General features: G+C 52.6%; 1 protein-coding gene across 2 annotated transcripts; it reads right to left on the minus strand.

The window, feature by feature from the left end:
* Positions 1 to 5,448: 5,448 nt before the first annotated feature.
* On the minus strand, positions 5,449 to 20,702 carry BPIFB3 (BPI fold containing family B member 3). 2 transcript variants are annotated; one of them, XM_086330898.1, is made up of 15 exons: positions 20,591 to 20,702; positions 19,701 to 19,857; positions 19,163 to 19,267; positions 18,581 to 18,721; positions 17,090 to 17,153; positions 14,997 to 15,057; positions 14,133 to 14,224; positions 13,818 to 13,997; positions 12,429 to 12,482; positions 10,683 to 10,853; positions 9,765 to 9,832; positions 8,088 to 8,130; positions 7,238 to 7,301; positions 6,557 to 6,633; positions 5,449 to 5,749 (listed from the first exon to the last, which is right to left on the minus strand). In XM_086330898.1, exons 1-15 carry the CDS (start codon positions 20,700 to 20,702, stop codon positions 5,720 to 5,722), a joined length of 1,419 nt encoding a protein of 472 aa, XP_086187024.1. In that variant the 3' UTR covers positions 5,449 to 5,719. The 2 variants fall into 2 exon arrangements, with proteins under 2 accessions (XP_086187024.1, XP_086187025.1); XM_086330899.1 differs by having other exon boundaries at positions 13,812 to 13,997.
* Positions 20,703 to 24,052: the final 3,350 nt, after the last annotated feature.

Consider the following 24,052-nt stretch of genomic DNA (forward strand, 5'->3'; position numbering starts at 1 on the left):
CGTGCCCTCTCTGCCAAAGAACACCCTTCCCCAGATTCTGCTAGTCACACCAGTGCAGAAATGCCAGCTGCTCTAGAATGCTGTGACAACCCCCAACTCGGATGCTCCCTCTGGACGCCCAAGGCCCTCTGCCACCCCACTGAGATGGCCTTGCTCTGGGCAAACCAGGCCTGTGCCCCACTGCCAGCCCAGCACAGGCACAGATGCCAGTGTAGCAAATGAATGAATGAATGAACGAATGCTTTCAATCACTGCACACAACCTGGGGAGCAATCTGAGTCCTCCTTGCTTCCCGCCCCCAGGCCAGGCCTAGGTCCTACCTTCGTGTTTCTTTTTTTACGTACTAGCCACACCCCATGGCACATGGGGTCTTAGTTGTCTGACCAGGGGCGAACCCATGCCCCTGCATTCAAAGTGCGGAGTCTTAACCACTGGACCACCAGGGAAGACCCCCTACCTCAGTGCTTAATTGATGACATCTCCTCCTTCCCCATGAAGCCCACCTGAGGAGCTCTCCTGGGTGAGGGGGCATTTCTCTCCCCCACCGAGGTCTGCTCTCAAGCCAGGCTGAGCATAAACAGGCGTTCCCCTGAACTCTGCAGGGAGATGCGTCCTCCCTGCTGTCTGAGGGCTGTGGGGCCTCTGAAGGCAGGCATCCTGCCAACCTCGCCAGTGGCACCACTGGAGCCTGAGCCAGCGCCTCTCTGGGACTCACTTTCCCATCTGCAGCGGGTGCTTTAATGGAAAACAGACTTCAGAGCCAGAGGCTCGGTTTGAATTCTGCTGTCTGTTTTCTCCAAGCCTGTTTCTTTGGTGTCAAGATGGTGACCAGAGTGACTCGGCCTCAAAAGAATGTCGTAAAGGTCGAGTTTAATCTTGCAAAGTGGTGAGAACAAGGCCCAGCACCCAGTAGGTGCTCAGTAGGTGGTATTTTTACTCTCATCATCCTGGGTCCCTGTTGGCGCCACAAGGCAGAAAGTTGGTAAAACCCACAGGAGTGTGAGCGGGTGCCTGAACCCAGGCCCTGGACCAACTGATCACCTGTAAGGGCTAGGAGGGTTCCAGGGCAGAGACCCCAAGAACCACACACGCCTGTGTTCCCAGATCCCATTTGGCCTCTCAGCTCCGGACAATCCCTTCTTCTCTGGGCCCTCAGTTTGGGCATCTGAGAAATGGGCAGAATACCACACTTCTTCAGCAGGGTTTCCAGGATTGCGGAGGAAATGTCTGGAACATGCCTGGAGCTTTGTGGGGCAAAGAGGGCAACCGCGCCTTTCTCCACCTGCCCGTCCCTCCCGCCAGAGAGCAAGGATCAACGCCTACTGTGAACTGTAGAGGGCAGTGCACACATGGAGGTCAATGCTGTCTTCAGCCCGGAGACCAGCCAGGTCCTGGTGGTCATGAGGCCAGCCTTCCCCCCAGGGCCCCGAGAGGATTAGTGTAGCTCTGGCGCCGAGGAGATCACCTGGGCTTAGCAGCCAAAGGGCACCTTTGTCTGGAGCCGGTGGGACCAGGCCCTGGGAGGCGATTCATCCTGAAGGTGACTCAGCCTGCAGGGGGCCTTGTGGGGGCTTCATGAAGTGGGGAGTTGGGACCAGGAAACAGACCCAGCCTCACTACCAATCCCTCCAACTCAACCCTTGTTCCCCTTATGAACTGTCGGTTCGCTGCTGACCGAGGGACTTCCTGCACATCTGGCTAGTTTCATTGCCCAGCCTAAATGTGGCAGTTCAGAACCTGGGCTCTGGAGTCAGGGGCCTGGGCTCAAGTGCTGACCCTCATCACTTCCTGGCTGTGTGGCCTTGGGCAAGTCTCTTAACTTCTCTGGGCCTCAGTTTCCTCAACTCTAGATCAGATCAGATCAGATCAGTCGCTCAGTCGTGTCCGACTCTTTGCGACCCCATGAATCGCAGCACGCCAGGCCTCCCTGTCCATCACCAACTCCCGGAGTTCACTCAGACTCACGTCCATCGAGTCAGTGATGCCATCCAGCCATCTCATCCTCTGTCGTCCCCTTCTCCTCCTGCCCCCAATCCCTCCCAGCATCAGAGTCTTTTCCAATGAGTCAACTCTTCGCATGAGGTGGCCAAAGTACTGGAGTTTCAGCTTTAGCATCATTCCTTCCAAAGAAATCCCAGGGCCGATCTCCTTCAGAATGGACTGGTTGGATCTCCTTGCAGTCCAAGGGACTCTCAAGAGTCTTCTCCAACACCACAGTTCAAAAGCAGCAATTCTTCGGTGCTCAGCCTTCTTCACAGTCCAACTCTCACATCCATACATGACCACAGGAAAAACCATAGCCTTGACTAGACGAACCTTTGTTGGCAAAGTAATGTCTCTGCTTTTGAATATGCTATCTAGGTTGGTCATAACTTTCCTTCCAAGGAGTAAGCGTCTTTTAATTTCATGGCTGCAGTCACTGTCTGCAGTGATTTTGGAGCCCAGAAAAATAAAGTCTGACACTGTCTCCACTGTCTCCCCATCTATTTCCCATGAAGTGATGGGACCGGATGCCATGATCTTTGTTTTCTGAATGTTGAGCTTTAAGCCAACTTTTTCACTCTCCTCTTTCACTTTCATCAAGAGGCTTTTTAGTTCCTCTTCACTTTCTGCCATAAGGGTGGTGTCATCTGCATATCTGAGGTTATTGATATTTCTCCCCACAATCTTGATTCCAGTTTGTGTTTCTTCCAGTCCAGCGTTTCTTATGATGTACTCTGCATATAAGTTAAATAAACAGGGTGACAGCTCTAGAGTGAACGTAAAAACAGTTCTGAGAAAGAAGGGTTGATTCAAGGAGATGATGACAAAAGTATCAAAAGTCCTTAAGACAGTGTCTGCAGTTAGGAAGCATACAATAAACACAGCAAGTATTATTTTTATAGCACAGTCATGAAAAGCCCAGGCTTTGGATTAAGGGGAAGAAGGATCTGGTTCAAACCCTGGCTCTGCCACTTAGGAGCTGTCCAATTCCATTTCTCTGAGCCTGTTTGCTCATTTTTAAAATAGGGCGATAACACCCATTGATTAGGGTCACTATGAAACCTAACTGAGCAAAGGGTCATCAGCGTCTAACACAGAGGCTGGTATACAGTAAGCGCTCGGTAGAGGTTGGCTGTTTTCATTGCTACTCTGTGCAACCACAGGACTCACCAGGGTGAACAAAGACCCTCCCTCACCTTGACCTTGGGGAGCTCTTGGTCAAGCGGGAGAACAAGGTGAGGCAGGGACAATCCAGGACGGCGAATACAATAACAGAGCCTGCCTAGGGTCTGTGAGGCTGGGGGCACTCTTCTCTGTATTCTGGGAGGACTATCTCATTTCATCCTCAAACGACCCATGAGTGAGTCCTACAGACATGATTCCCATTTCACAGACGAGGAGCCCGAGGCACAGAACCAGCTCTGCTTCCTCTTCATGCTCCAGGAGGATCGGCTGAGGCCACAGGCAGCCTTGACGCCAAACCTGGGAGCCTGGATGGTTTTCTGCTGGCCCAGAGAACCCAGCCATGGAAAGTCTGTCAGTGGAGGTGAGAGATGGTCAGACGAGGTCAAGGAAGGGCTGAAGGAGGACAGGATGGAAGAGAGGAGAGTGTGAAGAACAGGACAGGAGGTGCAGTCCCCATGAGAGAGGAGGAAGGTGTGCTGGGGTCTGGGTGGAGAGGCAGGAGCAGATGAAGGCAGGATGAGAAGGTAGAATAATGTGGCAGTAACATGAGCTAACAGGAACTGATGGGTGAGTCAACATCCTGAGTGCTGGTTAACCCTCAAAACCAAATTAACCGTCATCCCCAAGTTACTGATGAAGAAGTTGAGAGTCAGAGAGAGTCAATGACTTGCCTGAGGCCACATGGCAGCTGGGATGGGATGTGAACCTGTGTGCGTGTGTGCTAAGTCACCTCAGTCGTGTCCGACTCTTTGTGACTCTGTGGACTATAGACCACCAGGCGCCTCATTCCATGGGATTCTCCAGGCAAGAATACTGGAGTGGGTTGACACGCCCTCTTCCAGGGTATCTGCTCAACCCAGAGATGGAACCCATGTCTCTTATGTCTCTGCATTGGCAGATGGGTTCTTTACCACTAGCACCACCTAGGAAGCCCTGGGATTTGAACACAGGCAGCAAAAATTCAAGCTACTCATATAATCACTGTATTGTCCTGGATGGGAGTCAGGAGACACTGGAGGTGAGAAAGGAGACAAGCATAAATCCCACATGCCACTCAGCACTGGGTCCGGCACGTAGTCCAAACCAATAACTGCAGGTGGGTGGAGGGGAGGTAAAGAGAAAAGAAGGGAACCGGGAGGAAGAAAGGGTAGAACAGTGGATGGATGGACAGATTGGAGGATGAATAGATGTGTGAATGGATGGGTGGGTAGATGGGTGGGTGGTGGGTGGATGGATGGGTGAGTGGTGGATAAATATAGATGGAAGGGTGAATGGGTCGGTGGATGAATGGATGGATGGATGGGTAGATGGATGAGAGGATGGTCATTCCCATTGGTGCATAAACCTCTAGACGGGTTCCAACTCTCCTTGGTTCCCCACTGCACCCCCTAGATCCACTAATCCAGTTCCCAAAACTTAACTGGCACCTTTTCACTCAGGTCCACCCATTTGTACCAACTTGGGGCCATTCTCCAGAACCAAGGAGGCCCATCTTGAGCAGCGGAGAGGAGTCCCGGCAAGAGAATCAGGATCCCCAGTTTCCCATCCCAGCTCTGCTCCTGTGCAGCCTCGGCCAGCCAGGCTCCTCTCTGGAGTCAGTTTCTCCACCCACACTATGAGCATTCAGCATACTTTGTCCTGAAGTCTGTCCGGAGGTGTGTCAATGGCAGGTGTGCAGCTGTTAAGTGACCCCTCCAGGGCAACACCTTCCAGGAGTCTCACCCATCTCTGTTTCCTGGAGTACTCCCTGGAAAACTCTTACTCAGCCTTCAAAATTCAACTCGGACATCGTTTCTGAGAAGTGTCCCAAAATCAGAGAGACCGAAACAGACAGACACAAACTCAGACAGGCTCAGAGAGACAGGGTGAAAGATGGAGGCGTTTAGAAAAATACAGAGAGGACGGGACTTCCTGGTGGTCCAATGGATAAGACTCCATGCTCCCAATACAGGGAGGGGGCACGAGTTCGATCCCTGATCAGGGAACTAAGATTCCACATGGCACGCGTGGCATGGCCAATAAAAAATAAGAAGAAAAGAAAAGAAATAGACGGGAAGGAAGTGGGGAGGGGGACACAGAGAACGCCACACAGAGGCGGAGGAAGGCAGGACAAGACACAGAGGTTGCCAAGGTCAACCAGTTATGTTTGGGACATGAAGCTACAATGACTAGGCCCCAGGTCCCTTCACCTCCCAGGAGCCCTGCTTGAAGCTGGGGAGAGCACCAGAGGCAGAGGCCAAGGCAGCCCCAGTGTGACTGGAGAACAAACCAGCCAGGAGGTGCTGAGACGAGCCATTTATTGAAAGCTCAGGACATGCCAAGGAGGCCCTAGATCTTTCTCCAAAGCAGAGTCTTGTGGCTAGCCCTGCAGTCCCCACTCCAGACTGGGGACAGAGCTGCAGGGCCAGAGCACCTGGGGGGCCCTGGGTGGATAAGGGACACTTATACTGTCACAGACACAGGCTAGAGCCTGGGAGGGAAACTGAGGCAGATGGGCAGGTGGGCAGGATTCTGGCGGTCAACACAGAGGGATGGCAGCCCTCTGTCAGCCTCAGGATGGCACGGTCAGCACCACGGCATTCTGCAAAGAGCAATGGCTCTAGGTTAGGTCCTCTGAGCCCTTGTGCCCAACATCCCGCTACACCTCCCACCCCTGCAGCCACTCTGCGTCCCCCACCCCCAACACCAACCCCGTGCCCTGGGGTGAGCACTGTACTGGGAACACAACTTGCACTTACTAAGTGAACGAGTGAACAAATGAATGAACGATGAATAAATGACCTTCAGTGTGGGAGAGGGCACTGATTTTAGAGACTTTAGTTCAAGTGTCATTTTTCCTGTGAATTTATTGTGTGACCTTGGACCAGAAACTGGGCCTCCTACAGCCTTGGTCCTTATCTGAGAAGTAGGTCCAGGATTCCCTGATCTGCCCACCTCCCAGAGCTGTTCCAAGACTCAAAGGCGTACTGGACTGAAGAGGATTGTGAGACCATGTCCATACTCAGCAGGAAAAAACGCCCTGATCTGTCAGAGAAGGCTGCCACAGGCACAGCGCAGGGGAGAGACAGAAAGTGTACTTGCTACCCCTGGACGAGGGGAACTGTGATTCTGTGAGGAAACCTGAGGTCCCATCCCACAGGCCAGTCCTGTGTCTGAATTCAACAAGAAAGAGCTCTGTGACTTCTTGCCAACATCCGCCTTGGGCAAGTAAGGAAGGAGCGCTAGAATGTATGTCATGTATTTGCCATTCCCAAGTTAGGTAGTTTATAATCCCTGAGCAACCTAGAAAATGGGCAGCGACAGACCTTGTCAAAGGCAGAGCAGTACCCTCTCCAGAGACAAGCTTTAGGCCCATCAAGGCTTACCCTCCCCACCATGGGAAACTCACCTCTATGATTGCCAGGGCCGCATTGGTAAAATTGACATTGAGAACCTTAGGCAGGGGGATCCCAACATCTAGGTTCACTGTGAAAAGGATGTGGTTGAAAGCAAAGATATGTGAGGGGCCAAGGCGGGACCTGCTGACCCTATTCCACCACTTTGAGCTAGCCAATTCTCTTCTTCGAGACTCAGGTTCCCGTGAAACTCCTACTCATCCTACTAAACCCAAACAAAAATGCCCCTTTTCTCTATTGTCTTCAGGGGTTCCCTCAGCAGAGCCTCCTTGAGGTTCTCTCAGTCTCTTGCACAATCTGGGTCATTTATATTCTATTCATTTGTTTATACAACTATTTCCATCTGGATTGTGAGCCTGAAGACACGATCCACATCAGATAGCTCTTGACACTCAGAGTTGGGCATGATGCAGGAGCAATCCATATTGTTTGATTGGAAACAATCCTAGTTTCTGTATCTTAGAAAGGGGGATCAAGCCCTCTCCAATCTCAGTGTCTATTAAGAACAGTAGAGAATGATCAAATCACTTTGCTGTACACTTGAAACTAACACAACATTATAAATTAACTATACTTAAATTTTTTAACAAAAGAGCAATGGAGAGAGGCAATGGATTTGGCAATCCTGAGTTCAGACACTCCGTGTCCAAGAAGACACTTAAGGCTTCGCTTACCATTGAGCTTTGGCACGTAAGCTAGCCGGACCACACTGCTGAGCCATTCTTCTAAACGGGATGCCTGCAACAGAGCATGCAGAGAGGCTGGAAGGGGTGGCTTTGCAGGGAGCAGTACCACCCTTCCCGGGAAGAAAACTCCAGAGGTCCAGCTGCCCCAGCCTCCCCACAAGCCTGACGACATAGCTCCTAGTGGGCACAGGAACTGCTGAGGTGGGCAGTTCAAGAGTGACTCCAAGGGGACTCTGATTTAGGCAGGCTTCACTCTGGGCCCCGTGAGCTTGAAAGGGCTGCTCTCCTGGAGGAAGGATCTGGGGGGCCTGGTGGGGGCCTGTGTCTGAGAAAGAGGGAGGAAATGAGCACAGCTCCAGTAATTCTGTGTGGTCTGACCTTAGATTCCTAGGAGTTGAGAAACACTTAGAATGATCTAGAATCTGAAACCATCATGAAATTCTAGAACCTTGGGACTTTATAAGAAGCAGGAAACTAAGGGCTCTGTGAGTCTCTGAAATGTTAGAACCTTCTGAGTTCAAGGACCTTATTACTTGTGTGAAGTTCCAGAATTTTGAGCCCTTGTGAGGTTCTACACATTTACAACTTTGTAAGGTTCCAAGACTGAAAGATCATGAGATTCCCTTTCCTAAGACAATGACTGTTTGACAAGTGAGTGCACATGTGTGCATGCACACACAGAGACACACACCAGCCAGGATGTTTGTCCACTCCGTCTTTTGGGGGCAGAGCCCAGACTGGGGCCAGCTCAGTCATACAGCCTGACTCATCCTGCTTCCTTTCCACCCCACCTGTAGACCCTCACCACCGCCAAACTGCCTAGCCTCCCAGAACTTACATCGAAGGTATGGGCAGAGGAGGACACCAGCTGGACGCTGAGCCTGGCAGAGAGAAGAGAGATGTTGAGAGGCCCCAGCACCCACCAAACCCCAGCCTACCCCATCCCTAGCTCTCCAGGATCAGGAAACAGGGTTACAGGCCCAACTCTGCCTCCATTCAGCCTTGACTCAGGGTCTCAGTTTACCCACCTGTAAAATGGGCTTGGAGGGAGCTAACCTCCTTCTGAAATGTCATGACTGCCACCTCCAACTCCACGGCCCTGGAACCTTGATCTGACTCCCACTTGTTTGACTGACGCTCTCTGAGGAGTAGCCCTCCCATAGACTGAGCCCTGGATACAGGGTGCTCTGCACCCGACAGCTGCTCACTAACAGCAATAAACCACCAGTGGATCACAGCTGGCCCACATAAAGGTCCAGGGCCGGAGCCCGGACACACATCTCTTCTCCTGCAGAGCTGAGGCTTCAACAGCCACCAGGAAGGGGAGGTGAACCCTGGCAGTGGGTGAGGTCTTTGTCAAGTATAGAAATGGAGTGGCGGTGGAGCCTTGTGGGGAGGGGGAGTGGGAGCGGGGGCAGCTGCAGCCTGAGGGGCCGGCAGGGATCAGGTGAGCACCGGGTGCCTATGGCCCAGGGCAGGCAGATCTCAGAGTCCCCTGGGAATACTCCTGCATCCTGCATCCAGGGGTGGGACAGAGAGGCCCCAGGCCCCAGGCCAAGGTGAGAGTGCTGGGCCTGGAGGACGGAGGCCTAGACAGAGCCTGGCTTCCAGGGACAATGCACTTTTGGAGGCTGGGCTTTGCAAACTGTCAAGTGCTGTGCATGCATAAGGAAGGATTGTCATCAACCTCACTATCTCGGTTAGTATGATTATCATGAGGCCTAGTTACCAGAGGTGGGTAGAAACTAGAGAAATAGCTGCTGCTGCTGCTGCTGCTAATTCGCTTCAGTCGTGTCCGACTCTGTGTAACCCCATAGACGGCAGCCCACCAGGCTCCGCCTTCTCTGGGATCCTCCAGGCAAGAACACTGGAGTGGGTTGCCATTTCCTTCTCCAATGCATGAAAGTGAAAAGTGAAAGTGAAGTCGCTCAGTCATGTCCGACTCTTAGCGACCCCATGGACTGCAGCCCAGCAGGCTCCTTCGTCCATATAGCTAGTCCACGTGAATAACAAAGCATCTGACCACATTCAAGGGCAGGTATCTCCATGGCCTGCCTCTAGGGCTGAAACTCAGAAGTCTGGACTCCTCTGCAGCAGGTTTATCTCCAGGGCCAGGTTTTGAGCAGGTGCAGTGGAAGATGCCCTCTCTGGAGGCGATTCTCTGAGCCCTAGTTGCCTCATCTGTAAAATGGGCCAAGACCACCCCTTCCCAGTAGGTTCCAGAGGCAAGGAAGACTCTGGCAAAACAAACACCTGCAACTCAGTTGCCTCTCAATAAATGATGGGGTTTCTGCTAGTCCCTAATTCTTTTTTTAAGTCTTTATTGAATTTGTTACAACACTGCTTCTGTTTTACGTTCTGGCTTTTGGGCAGTGAGGCATGTGGGATCTTAGTGACTCAAACAGGGATCAAACCCACATCCCCTGCATTGAAAGGTGAAGTCTTAACCACTGGACCACTAGTGAAGTCCCCCTAATTCTTGTTCATAAAGACAACACCCAGGATCCCACGTTACCGTTCCAGGGATAGCGAGATGTGCAGCTTGGTAGCCGAGGGAGCCAGCTGGGCATTTAAAGTCATCACCTACGTGAGAAGAGCAGGCAGAAATTATACCAATTCGGCAAAAGGAGCCTGAAGACAGGTAGGTCTGCCTTGGCCAACAGGTGACTCTCCACCATTCATTTCCTCCACTACCCCTTGCTGATGTGTTAGTGTCCATGCTGGGCTACGAGGAAGTCACGTGAAGGTTCTGGTGCTCAGAAACCAGAGTACTAAGGGCTGTCAGTGTTGGATGTGAGGGAGTCCTGGGGTGGCAGGAGCTTGGACAGACCCTCAATCCTGCCTGCAGTGGGTGAGGGAAGGCATCACCCACGAGGTGACCCCTGTGCTGAATCCTGGAAGACAAGGAGTTAGCCAAAGGAAGGGGAGAAACGTGGTGGTCTCTGCACAAACAAGGGCAAGGTGGGGGAACCTGGCAGCCCTGAGTAACTGGCTTAGGGCACAAGGCTGGGAAAGCAGGAGAGTGAGGCCGGGGGTGGGGGACGCAGCAAGGAGTGGTATGTGGCCGTGTGGGGCCAGGGCAGAGTGAGCAGGGTAGGGACTGCCTCTGCCCAGATGTATGGTTGGGGAAACTAGCAGAGGTGGGGTGGAGGAGAGCAGAATGGAGGTGGGGGGCCGGGGAGAGCTGGAGGGTCATCCAAGAGGTATCTGAGCACAGGGTGGCTAGGGGGCGGGGCCAATTCCTGAGATCCTGCGGAAGCACCCAGGACACGTGTGATGAGGGAGCAGGCAGGAGTCCGAACAGTCAGGTTGACAGTGGGTGAGGGCTTCCTGCACGGTGCCCTATGGGATCCCCCACCCTGAGATCCACAGCCTGGAGCGGGTCAGGCCTACTCAGAACCCCAGTGCCTGCTCCCACCCCTCAGCCGCTCACCCCATTCAGCTGGAACAAGGCTTCATGGGCCCCCTGAGGGAAGTAGGACAGCACATGGATGGTAGTTGGGATGGAGACCGTGGCCTTGTGGTTCTGAAGCGTGACTGTGGGCGCTTCCTTCACCCGCAAGGAGAGCAGGAGCTGCTGGCCTGGAGGCAGCTTCCGCAGGGCCTGGAGAGAAGCAAGGGCAGAGCAGGGGGCATGGGGGCATCTTAGATGCCCCACTAATAGAATCAGCCGGTCAGTCAGTCAACAAACACTCACTGAGCACCTAGTGGGTACCGGTACTGAGCTGGGAACTGTGGTAACAGCCTGAATAGGTCTGGTCTCGGCCCCCTGGAGGCTGACATTATGGAACAGCCCAATCAGAGTCAAAATCGCCCCTAGGACACACTTCATTAGACAACGTAAAAAAAGAAAAGAAAACAAAAAACCTTCCTATGCCCACAGTCCCACATGATCCATCTTCTGCCCTTGTGTCTAGCCTCCCACCACTGGCCCCTATTCTCTTCTCTCTTAGACTCACTGACCACTCTGCTGTTCCTCCAAGCTGCCAGGCACACTCCTACCTCAGGGCCTTTGCACTCGCTGTTCCCTCTGCCAGAAATGTCTTCTCCAGACACCTTCACCGTTCCCTCCCTCCCCTCTTTCAGCCTTCAGCTCACATATCACCTCCCCAGTGAGGCCTTTGCGAGGTACCCTCCTCCACCTTCTGACATTGTATATATTCTGCTTATTCATTTGTTCAATGTCTGTCCCTCCCATCACAATGGCAGCTCCTGGAACACAGAGACTTTTATCTACTTTTCACTGTCTGCCCCTTGCACATGCCCAGCACCTGGCACAGGGCTGCTAAATAATTCAGATTCCCACAGCTGGAAAGAAGCTGTTCAGCCCCAGTTGGAGGAATGGTAAAGCTGAGGGCCAGGCCCTGTAGCCACGTACTGACTGATGCCCACTAGTCAAATCTCCCTGAATCTTCTCCTTTCTCTTACTTTTCCAAGGTCACTGCCCTGAGTCTTCTCTCTGGGGACAAGAACACTGAGACTAAGATGAAGTAAGGCAGTTGGCCGAAGAATTGATGCTTTTGAACTGCAGTGTTGGAGAAGACTGTTGAGAGTCCCTTGGACTACAAGGAGATCCAACCAGTCCATCCTAAAGGAGATCAGTCCTGGGTGTTCATTGGAGGAACTGATGCTGAAGCTGAAACTCCAATACTTTGGCCACCTGATGAAGAGAACTGACTCATTTGAAAAGACCCTGATGCTGGGAAAGATTGAAGGCGACAGAGGATGAGATGGTTGGATGGCATCACTGACACAATGGCCATAGGTTTGGGCGGACTCCGGGAGTTGGTGATGGACAGGGAGGCCTGGCGTGCTGCGGTTCATGAGGTCACAAAGAGCTGGACACAACTGAGCAACTGAACTGAACTGAAGGCAGTTGGAGGGAGGGGGCTAAAGTCATTTGGAAAGAAACTCCTGTCCTCTGCTTGACAGAGGAGCAACAGGCCGAGGACAAATGCCCAGTTGACTTCTGGTGCAGTTAAACCCTGATCCTTTTCTCTCTAAGCAAAATCTACTATCAGGAAAGGATATGGTGTTAGTCAATCACACTTCAGTGTGAATTTGAACTCAACATTCAATTGTGACTATCTGTAGAGCTGTATTGAGAAAGATTCTGGAGTCCATTCAGGGTCATCAGGAAAGACCTACCATGAATAAAGTCCATGAGAGGGTCACTCACCTCAGGGACCAAAGCTGCCAGATCTGTAGTTGTCAGTGGGACATTGCTGGGAACCTGGACCGGAGACCAAATGGGAAGGGGGGTAAACACAGAGCCGAGATAGGGATCCCTCAGCACCAACAGTAGCTTCCTCCCACCCAGCTACATACATGCGTCTCCACAGACACTCATGTTCCTTCTAGTAACCAATGATGAGTGCTTACTACATGCCAGACTCATGCTAAGGGCTTTCTGAGCCTTCACTCATTCCACCTTTATAACTGCTCCAGGAAGTAGGTGCTATAATTACTCCCATTTTACAGATGAAAAACCTGAGGTTCCTGTCCAGGCTCATAAGCTGGTTAATGGTGGCACCAGGCTTTGACCTTTTAAACTTCCCTCCCAATTTGAAAGCCCAGGAATCTGACCCCACATATTTTTGCTTTTTACCCCAAAATATTCTCAAATACTATAAATTTGTTTCTATCATTTACAAATTAGGACATTTCATATAAATTTGCAGTTTCTAACTTAAAAAATTGGAAAATCTGGTCACATCTGGCTCCCAGCTCAAGGCCCTATTCCAACCACCCCACAGGCCTTCAGCATGCTCTTTGGACCCCACATATAGGAAGTGAATGATCAACCCCTGCTCCCTTAGGCTGAGCCGCAGATGAGGGGCCCAGGTGGCTCAGAGTTTACTGCCTTTGGACAGGGCTGAGACCAAGAATGCCACTGGGTAAGACTTCTGGGCTGGGGCTTCCAGACATCTGTGAGGGTGTGAGAGGGGCCAGAAGGGAAACAGACATCTCTGAAACTTCAGAATAAATGTCCAATGTCCAAATGTCGTGAAGAGCATAGTCGGTGACATCATTGACTTCCCTAAGCCCCAAAACTCCATCAGGGTGCCGCCCAAGGAGGACCACACATCCCAGGTGACCGCACCTCTGTACCTCTTTAACGGTGTTTGGGCTCTGTATACCTTTGGTATAGTCCAAACTGAGTTTTCTTCTCTTCAACTCAAATATGCTCTCGAGAAAGTAGTAGGAATGTTAGCCATTCACACTTTAGTAAAAATTGAGCATTGACTACAAGAGCTCATCTGATGCGGGGAGAGAAAACTGGCTACATTTCACACAGCAATTTTGACCAATTCAAAGTAACTTCCTGAGTGTCATGTTGAGAAAGACTCAGAAGTCCCACTCAGGTTTAGCCAAGTAGAGGCCATTATCAATTAGTAAGTAATGTCATACTTGTCTACAAGGACAAGCATGGACATGTACCTGCTATAAAACTGTCCAAGTCTCTCTGATTATAAGAAGAAGGCTCATCAGGGCTGAACAGTGATGAGGTTCAGCTAGGTTACAACTAGCATCGCTAAGACCCAGCAGGGCAGGTTGCCACACTTACCAGCTCGGAGGTGATGTCCAGGTCAAGGGCACCACTGGTCTGAAGGAGCCCAAACACGGTGTTAAAGAGGAACAGAGGCACGGTCACCTGGGATGTGTGGTCCTCCTTGGGCGGCACCTTGACGGGGTTGCGGGGCTTGGGGAAGTCAATGACGTCACCAGCTACGCTCTTCACGATGGGCTGCAGAGGTGAGAGACAGTGCGGCAGGATCTCAGGGCAGCTCACTCACCTGACTCTGAGTCAGCATCCCCTTCCTGGCCTCCACTGGGACCTCACCCACCCCCAGTGGTGGGCAGGGCCTTGGTGGGCACTTACATTGACATCCAGCTCTATGTACTGGTTGGAGATGAGAGGCAGTGTGGCCAGAGTGAATTCCACAGACCCAAGAGCCCCGAGGGGCACCAGGCCTGGATGAGGAGGGGAGGAAGAAGAAAGGCCCCCATGAGCCCAGGCCCTACTTCTATTTACTGAGCGCCTGCTGAATGCCTAGCACTCTACTGAGTATTCACCTGGGTGCTACTGTCATCCCCATTTTACAGATATGGAAACTGAGGCTTTAACAGAGGAAGTCACTAGCCCCAAGCCACACAAGCCACAGAATAGCAAAGCCAAGGCTCCTGTTTTCCAGCACTGGTTCCACTAACCACGTCATTGCCCTGCCTCTCTCATTTAACACCACATACAGAGATACATCTGCCCCCAGGTTTTCTATCCTAATCCTAGTTAAGCATTTTTATACTTTTTTCAAGGCCCATTTGTGAATACAAAAGGCATCCATGTCTCCATAAGGCTCAGAGAGGCCGGGGGCCACTGTGGCTGAGGGGCCCTGGGTTCCTTATGTAAGCTCTGGACCTCAGTCATCTTGTCTGTCCAGATAATAATAATATCTGCCTCACACTTCTGACAGTGCCAGACACCCCACTGGTGATCAGCGAGTGGCCTGAAGCCCCGATAGATGGAGACCTGGATGGCTCCACGTGTCCTCACCCCGTTGAACTGGCCTCAGCCCAGAACTCCACCATTAGGCCTCCTCATCATGGCGGCCTCGTCAGTCTGAGGAAGACGTGAAAGGGCCCAGAATTCTGCCCCGTCCTCTTCGCTAGTACCCCACCCATTGGGGTAATGGGGTGGAGAGGTAAGAGCAGGTGCAGAGGAGGAGCAGGGCAGACCCCAGCTTACCCAGCACGGCCCCCAGGAGCTCATTCACCACGCTCAGCACACTGTCCACCACGGGGCACAGCTGTGTCCAGAGGAGATGGGGGTTAACAGGAGCATAAGAGTGGGCCCCAGCCTGGTGCAAGGAATGACTGCATTTTCTTTAAATTATTTGCTTTGGGGTCCCGAGGGCCCCAAACAGGGCAGACAATGGAGATGGATAGGGGGTCACACAGGTGGGAGGCATGGATGGGCTGGAACTTGAAGTGTCAGAGGGCAGAGTGGGTGGTGCAGAGGGCCAGCTACATGGGCCCCCTCAGAACACCTTGGAGGATGCTGGGGGGACATGGGGACACATTCCAGAGGCTCGCTGGGGCGTGGGGACAAGGCCTTCCCCAGAGGAAACAAATGGCTATTTTCTCCAAGGTCTCAGGACCCTCCTGCCATCCAGGTGGACGCCCGGAGACCTACAATCCGGATCCCACAGAACGGCATCTCCTACCCTCCACGCAGAGTCAGGCCTGGCCCGGGGCATCTACTATAACACCATCCTGAGTTTCCCGGAAAACCCCTGGGCTGTGACAACAGGGAGCAAGCGGTTTGGATTCCAGAATCTTATCACGGAATCCGAGTCCACCGCAGCAGAACCCCAAAGGTGGCCCAGCCCAGCCCCTTCTCTCACTCAGCCCCTTCATTCTACAGCTGGGGCCAGAGGAGACAGGCGACCTACCCAAGATCACAGCTGTTCTCAGAAAGACAAGAGGAGGCTGTCTTTTCATTTAAACATGGAATCCCTAACTCCAGGGCTTCTGGGGTCAGGCACATCACAGAAAGGAGAGGAGACCAGAGGGGCTGTGATGGGAGAGGGTGAGCAGCCCCTTGGAGACCAGCTGTGTGCCGACTGCAGGAAGGAGGTACGGGCAGCCAGGATGGCTGACGGCACAAGAGAAGCCAGAAATCAGATTGCTGAGAGAAGCCTCCAGTCTCTAAGTGTCAGTAATTAACTCTTATTTTTAAAACCTCTTTGAGTCACATAAATCCTATCTTGCAGCCAACTGTCCAGAGACCCCAGTTACTGGCTGTGACTTAAATGTAGCTACTTCCCTTGTTGAAATCGACTTGAGATGGGCCTGGGCTGCTGGGAGCGTCTCTTCTTCCCCTGAGCTGCTTTTCTGATTGGATTCTTGAAGCCCAGGGCAGTTTTGTCAACGTCAGTCTCCGATACCCTTGCCACCTCCACAGCTGTTCTTAACAAGGACTCATAAGAGAGGTCCAGCCAGGATTGGCGACCAGAAAGCCTGACTACTCTTTGCTGGCTGTCAGCAAGCCGCTCCCCTCTCCATCCTTAACAAAATGGAGCTTTGGCCAGACCAGCTTAAGTGTGGTTCAAGGGATGGCAGGGGCAGGCAGGAGCATCCTGGAGCAGTTTCATCATATTGTGTTTAATGTCACATGATGTCAATATATGGGCTTTCCTGGTGGCTCAGCAGTAAAGAATCTGCCTGCAATGCAGGAGATGTGGGTTCAATCCCTGGGGTGGGAAGATCCCCTGGAGGAGGAAATGGCAACCCACTCCAGCATTCTTGCCTGGAAAATTCCATGGACATAGGAGCCTGGCAGGCTATAGTCCATGGAATCACAAAGAGTCGGACCTGACTGAATGACTGAACACACACACACACACACACACACACACTCATGTCTTAATATACATATATGTGATCTTCTTAGACGTGTTTGCTAAGCACAGGGCTTTTTTTAAAATCATTGAGTGACCCAATTTTAATTCAAATCTAGTTTACAGGAAAATATAAAGTCAATAACAATACAGGTGGCAAAGACAAAGCAGGGGGTAAGAAAAAGACTTGGATTGGAGAGCAGGTCACCGGAAGCTGTAAATATAGGGTTCAGAGGTCTGAGGACAGACTGTGCCAGCCCACCTACAGACTGGCAGGCGGCACCTGGGACGCCCATGGGCAGGCCAGGATGGGATTACCTGATGGGCGTGGAAGGAAAGACCAGCCTAATCCTGCCTGGCGCCCAGATTAACTCAAAGCTGGGGAGGAGGGGCACAGCCCAGGGGAAGGGGTGTGCCTGGTCTCTGGCCCCACACTCACCAATTCTGGCAGCACCTTGAAGAGTGTCTGTTCCACGACCCCAAAGAGTGGTGCAGGTAGCAACCTGGGCAGAATGAGATGCGTGAAGGTGTGGCCACCACACAGGGACAGCGCCAACTCGGATGACGGGGCAGCGTGGGCACTTGGGACTCAGGACATCACCCATCTCCTCTCCTGGTGGGCTTGACTGGGACTTAGGGATCTGGGTTTAAATCTTGGCTCTGCCTCACCACGGGCCCAGAGAAGGATTTCAGTTTCCCCATCCATACAGTGCCTGCTTTAGAGAGAGCTGCTGCCACTGAGATCAAATGGGAGCGTACACGTGTCTAGTGCTCAATAAAAGTCTGTTCCCTTCATTTCCCCCAATAAGTATAGACAAGTGACATTTGGGTCAACAACAGCACCTGGCTTAGGCTGAGGGTTCAGTAAGTATTTGTTGAATGAATGTCTGAGGGGGTGGCCTGAGGATGTGCATGCAGACAGACTTAGGTCTGTTTGGAGACTATGGGGGTACAGAGGGAGGGTGACAACCACAGAACCGCAAGCACAGGACACCAGCACCCTCCTGAGCTCCAGCCCCTCCATGCCACCTCTAGCCCAGAGGAGCAGGATGGAGCCACTGGGATTTAAGGAGCCCAAGAGCCTGCCTGGAAGCCCCTTTTTAAGGCTCTTCTGCAGACAGAACCAACCCTGGTTCACCCTATTCTTGGAAACTAACAGAGCTGTCTGATCACCCATCACTGCGCAGGGGCCACCCAGCAAAGGTGGGGTGTGGCTGTGAGATTTGGTCTGGAATGGAGAGACTAACAGAGGCTGACTCAAAGTTGGAAAGGGTGGGGGCGGACAGCAGACGACAGTAGGGGCAGGTGCAGAGTGCTGCAAGAAAGCCTCGGATCTGAGTCCAGAGACCAGTTTATCTCTACACTTGCTGCAATGTGGGTGTGTGACCTTGGGCAAATCCCAAGCTCTCTTTGGGCTTCAGTTGCCCCGTGGGTGGAAGGGTCACTGTGTCCTAAACACCTGGAGTAAGAGATGGTTATAACGGTGCCAGAGACTTTGGGATCAATAAATTTAGGTGCTCATTATACAGATAGGGACACGGAAGCCCAGACAAGGGACGGGGATCCCCTGGGGTCACACAGCAAGTCAGAGGCTGAGCTGGGTCTCTGACATGCTACAAGCAGAAACTCAATTCCCCACAGATGGAGGGACCCCCATTGGCCCTTGTTCTATCTGGAAGAAGGGAGGCAGGATCTCAGGGGCTGGAGAAGTGGGACGCTCAGGAGCGGGAGTTGCAAGCTGGGGGCTGGACCAGAGTCCTTGTCCGTGGTGGGCCTCAGTCCACAAGTCCGTGCAATGGGCTGATGCGGTGAGAGGGGCAGAGGCAGGGTGAACTCAAGCCCCGCCCAGCTGGTCAAGGAGACCGCGAGGAGTCCCATCAGGTCTGGACGCGGGGAGCCGCCCAACTAGGGCTCCAGCCCGCGGACTCACCCAGTGAGCAGGCTGATGTGTCCCAGGAGCGTGCTGCAGCGCTTGAGGATAAGGATGGGCGTACCCCGCGCGCTCACGCCCAGCGCCACCCGCGACGACACGTTCACCTCGGCGGCCAGCTGCAGGACTCTCCCGAGGGGGCTGCGAGACCAGAAACTGGGGGCGTGACCAGGCAGCCGAGGCCCCACCCGCCAGGGCCGCCTCGGCCGCGCCCATCCCGGGGCAGCAGACCAGGGCTCTGATGGGCAGCGGATGGGGTAGCCTTGCGAGGGGTCTAGTCCCCACCCCTCCTCTCTCCCCAGCCTTCCTGTCCTTTCTCACGCCCATGCGCCCCCTTCCTCACCCCTACCAGTGACCTCCCTCAGGGAGAGAGACGGAAGTCCCTGGACGTCCGTGGGATGGAGATCCCTGGAGAGGGGTAGTGAGGTAGGATCCAGGGAGGGAATAGGAAAGCAGGAGTCCCTGGGAAGGAAGTAGGGTGGGAGGAAATAGGGGTTGAGGGGGTGAGCCTGCAATAGGGTAGGGAGTCCCCAGTGGGGTGGGGTGGGGAACCCTAGGGTAGAGGCCCAGGGGCATACTCACCCAGAGCCGTGCAGGCCCACCTTGGTGTGCAGGTTCAGCTGCACCCCAAACCCTGGCAGCAGCTTCACAGACACCTTTGGCAGTGTGACTTCCTCCACCTTCAGCCTGCGGGGAGGACAGGGCCACTGACATCCCCCCCACCAGTCCCTTAGTGCCTGGACCCACCCAGACCACGCTGGTCAGGACAGAGGTCTTTGGAGCAGACACTTAAAGAAGAGGAAGGAGGGAGCCCTGAAGATACTTGGATTAGCCTAGAGAGACTGAGAAACTTGCCCCAGATCACACACTCACACAGTTATTGAAACTGATCCCACAGCTGGAACCCTCAACCACAGGGACGTGCTGCCTGACATTCAGACATTATTTTCTGACTCAGTTTCTAGGACTCCCTCTCTAAGGCTCCCCATGATATTCCCACTGCCTTCCAACAAATTAAAAAAGTCAACCTCTTCTCTATTCCCTGAAGCAAAGAAAAGACCAGGCTACCTGAACAGCATGCAGGAGGTAGGCAGTCATGCGGCCACATTGTAAGACTCACCCAGAAAGCTCCTCAACAACGCCAAAAACCCCTCCGTAGCTCAGCAAGCCACCTCCTCCAAGCAGGCCCCCGGAGCCCAGGAGGCCCTGGTTCACAGACGTGACTGTTCCCAGCACGTTCTGTAGAATGGGCCCACCGACCAGCGAGTTCTGGATGGCTGCAAAGAGGGCAGGAGGGAGGTGGGGAGGGGAGGCCAAGGGGAGGGGAGGGGGAAGGAAGTTTCATATTACAGATGAGGAAACTAGGGCCCAGAGAGGAGCAAAGTCACACAGCAAATCGGATTTGGGGCCAACAGTATGACTAGGACTCCTGGACACTGGACCACCCGGTAGATTGAAAGGGGGGAACAAAAGTAAAGGAGGGAGCACCCAGTCACCAGAGCTTGAGCAAAAGGGAGGAGGCAACCCCTCCTGGGCACGACTGGCCTGACTCTATGTGGATTGTGAGAAGGGCAAGATGGAAAGCACCGCCTCGTGGAGGTTGGGACAATGAGGGGAGCTTCCAGGAAGCATTTCCTCTTCACAGCCATGGTCACTCTGGGCCGTTGAGCCCCTGAGGCCCCAAATGCTTAGTAGAATTCCGCTACCCCAGAAATGGGGGGGCAGAGATGCTGGCTCAGCCAGCACCCACCCCCGGACCTCCTCAACCCTGCCCACCCCCATCCCTGAGGGACACTCAAACCCTACTTGCTCATCCAGTCCAGTTCCCCTCTCAGAAGAGAGTGAACCACTCATTGGAGCCTGCACACCAAACATTAAGCCCCTGAACTCTACACAGTTGGGAATCAAACCCTGTTCTCGTCTACCCCCCGAAGCATAAGCATGTAAGTCTATCTATGAGACAGTTTACACTGCGGCTGGATCCTCACACCCTGCCCACCTTGGGCTCACCTTTGCCGAGTTCGTCCTTGTCGATCCTAGCGAGGGTGCCCACCGTCTCAAGCAGCCCCTGGCACGGAGTCACCAGACCCCAGAGGAGAAGCGGGGACCACATGCCCAACATTGTCAGTGTCACACCTACCAAGAATGGAAGCAGAAACCTGGGGCCATCCTTGTGCCCAGGGCTTCTCTTCCCTGTGCCCCTTCACCAGCCTGGGGCCCTCCTACCCGCCTGGCAACGCTCAAGTCCAGTTTCACTCCCAGGAAAGCCCTCTCCCTCCAATTTGAGCAGCAGCTAACACATCTGAATTTAAAGTCTTAGGCGTCTGTGGTCCCAGGGAGCCTGGACCTGGCTCTCAGAGAAAGCCGTAGAGGGCCTTCCTTTCCAGAACAGCAGGACAGGATCTCCGTTTCCTGGACCACTTTCCCATTGGCTCAGGGGGCCGTTTCAGAAGGTGTGGCTGATTGGAGACGTTCAGCAGATAGATTTGACAAGTCCTGTTTCTCTCCTGCCTCCCTTACCTCTTGGACTGCAAGGAAATCAAACCAATCAATCCTAAAGGAAATCAACCCTGAATATTCATTGGAAGGACTGTTACTGAAGCTCCAATATGTTGGCCACCTGATGCGAAAAGCTGACTCACTGTAAAAGACTCTGATGAAGGGAAAGAATGAGGGCAGGAGGAGAAGGGGGAGATAAATGGTTGATGGCATCACTGACTCAATGAACATGAGTTTGAGTAAACTCCAGGAGATAGCGAAGGACAGAGGAGCCTGACACGCTGCAGTCCTTGGGGTCACAGAGTCGGACACGATTTAGCGACTGAATGGTAATAGTAAACCCTGCGTCTATCCTGGACTGATGTTGAAAGGAACAAGATAGGAAGTGACAGCATAGCTAACGTTAGTTTCATAGGTTGGGATTTTTCTGTATGAAGTTCAACACCTGCCAGCCCAGTTACATACCCATCATCACCCCTGTTTAAACTCTTCAGTGGTTCCCCACTGCCCTGGGTATAAAACCCAGGCTCCTTACTGTTACTCACAAGGACTCTACCTGCCTCTTTACCTTCTCTGTCTTAACCTTGACAAGCTCCTTCCACCTCAGGGCCTTTGCACATGCTATTCTTTCTGTTAGGGATGTTCTTCCTTTGGACTGACTCCTCACTTTTCAGGTTCTGAATAAATGTCACCTACTTGGAGAGGCCGCCCTCCTTCACTTTGTCTAAAGAAGCCTGTCTGTCACCAAACACCACCCAGAATATATACTTGAAGGCAGTTTGCGACCATGCATCGTGTTTATGTTCTCATGTGCCATTTCTGTGAGTTCCCTGGGGGCAGGGACTGTTTCTAGAGTCTCAGTGCATAATTGTGTGTTGGAGCAGGTGCTGGCTGAGGGGCCAAGAGTAGATGGAAATCCAGCCCCACTGTATTCGCCAACTCTTTGCTCTGGCGTAGGCTCTGTCTCCCCAAGAGGACACCTTTTCCTCTCGCACAGAGGTGCATAAGGGCTCTGTAGGGACCAGCTGGTATCAGCAGGACTGGTCCCAGAGTGGCTCCCTGTAACCTTGACTCTCTCATAGAAGGAAATATTCCCACAACGGGAAATCAGTCAGAATTAGTGGTTCAGAGAAAAATGGGCATCTCTTGAGCCTAGGAAAATTTTGCCCTCAGCCCATGAATCCCTGCCTTTGCCCCCTCACGGAGTCCCTGTTTTCCCATCTGCAAAATGGACTTTTTCTCCCAACATCTTCCAGGTACCCACAGTGTTCTCCTAGGGAGAATTCTTTCTGGGCCCATTATTCAGATGGGACAGCAGGATGGTTACAGGGCCAACAACTGGGGATCTGGATAAAGTTGGGGCTCCGCAGGCTGTCTTACCCTCTCCTGCAGCTCCACAAGGAATAGACGGGGGCTCCTGGCCTCCTGTTAGCTCCTCCACCCACTCAGGCCCGGGGGCTGCCTTTATATGCCCACAGTGCCTCTGGGGACACAAAGGGGGCGCAGCCGCCAGAAACCTGTCAATGTGTCATGTCAGAAGCAAATTGTGGTTTTCCCTGCGGGCCTGGGCTAAGCCTTCCTTCTGGGGGTAGAGTGAAAGGGGAGGACTGGGGTCAGTGCCCAGGGGCGGGAATGAAAGCCTGGGGGCTGCAAAGGCAGCCACCTCCTCCTAGACCTGGGGGTGGAGTAGGGCATTCAGCCCACCTATGGGATCTCCCTTCAGGGTTCCCTAATGGCCACATGTGCCCTGATGGCACAGAATCCACCCTGCCTCCCCACCTACCCCACCTGAGACCCAGGGAGAGAAGGAAGGAGATTAAAGCTGCAGGGTCTTCTGTCCCTCTGCCCACCCCGACCCCAGGTCTGGCATGGAGACAGCCATGGGCCCTGGAGAGAGGAACTCTGTGTAGTCCTGGGGAGGGCCACTAACTTCACCCCTATCTGCCAAGACCCAGTGTCTGCTGGGGTTCCACAGCAGTATTCCCCTCCTAAGTCTGGTGCAGGTGACGATAGAGAGAAATTCATCCATCCATTCATTATTTCTTGTGCAGGCACTTGTGCAGCACCTACTGTCTGCTAGGTGCTGGGGATAAGACCTGTAAACAAAAGAAACAAACCACCTCCCCTGATGACCAATAGAAATACAGTGCAATGAACATTTTTTCCAGTAGCCACATTTTTTATTTTTTATTGAAGGATAATTGCTTTATAGAATTCTGTTGTTTTCTGTCAAACCTCAACATGAATCAGCCATAGGTATACATATATCCCCTCCTTTTTGAACCTCCCTCTCATCTCCCTCCCCATCCCACCCCTCTAGATTGATACAGAGCCCCTGTTTGAGTTTCCTGAGCCATACAACAAATTCCCATTGGCTATCTATTTTACATATGGTAATGTAAGTTTCCATGTTATTCTTTCTATATATCTCACCCTCTCCTCCCCTCTCCCCATGTCCCTACGTCTATTCTCTGTGTCTGTTTCTCCTTTTGCTGCCCTGTAAATAAATTCTTCAGTACCATTTTTCTAGAATCAGTATGTATGCATTAGAATATGAAATTTTTCTTTCTCTTTCTGACTTGCTTCACTCTGTATAATAGGTTCTAGGTTCACCCACCTCCTTAGAACTAACTCAAATGCATTCCTTTTTATGGCCGAGTAATATTCCATTGTGTATACGTACCACAACTTCTTTATCCATTCATCTGTCAATGGCCATCCAGGTTGCTTCCATGTTCTAGCTTCCAATAGCCACATTTTTTTAAGTGAATTTTAATGGTATAGTTTAAATTGTCCATGAAGCATATATGGCTATTTACTATTGCTATACTTTCAGCTCCTCTGTGAGTGAATGAGTGAAGTCACTCAGTCATGTCCAACTCTTTGTGACCCCATGGACTGTAGCCTACCAGGCTCCTCCATCCATGGGATTCTCCAGGCAAGAATACTGGAGTGGGTCGCCATTTCCTTCTC

Source organism: Bos grunniens, chromosome 13 (genome assembly GCF_055505025.1).
Source record: "Bos grunniens cultivar Pamir isolate PY7600 chromosome 13, Bosgru_T2T1.0, whole genome shotgun sequence".
Taxonomy (NCBI): Eukaryota; Metazoa; Chordata; class Mammalia; order Artiodactyla; family Bovidae; genus Bos; species Bos grunniens.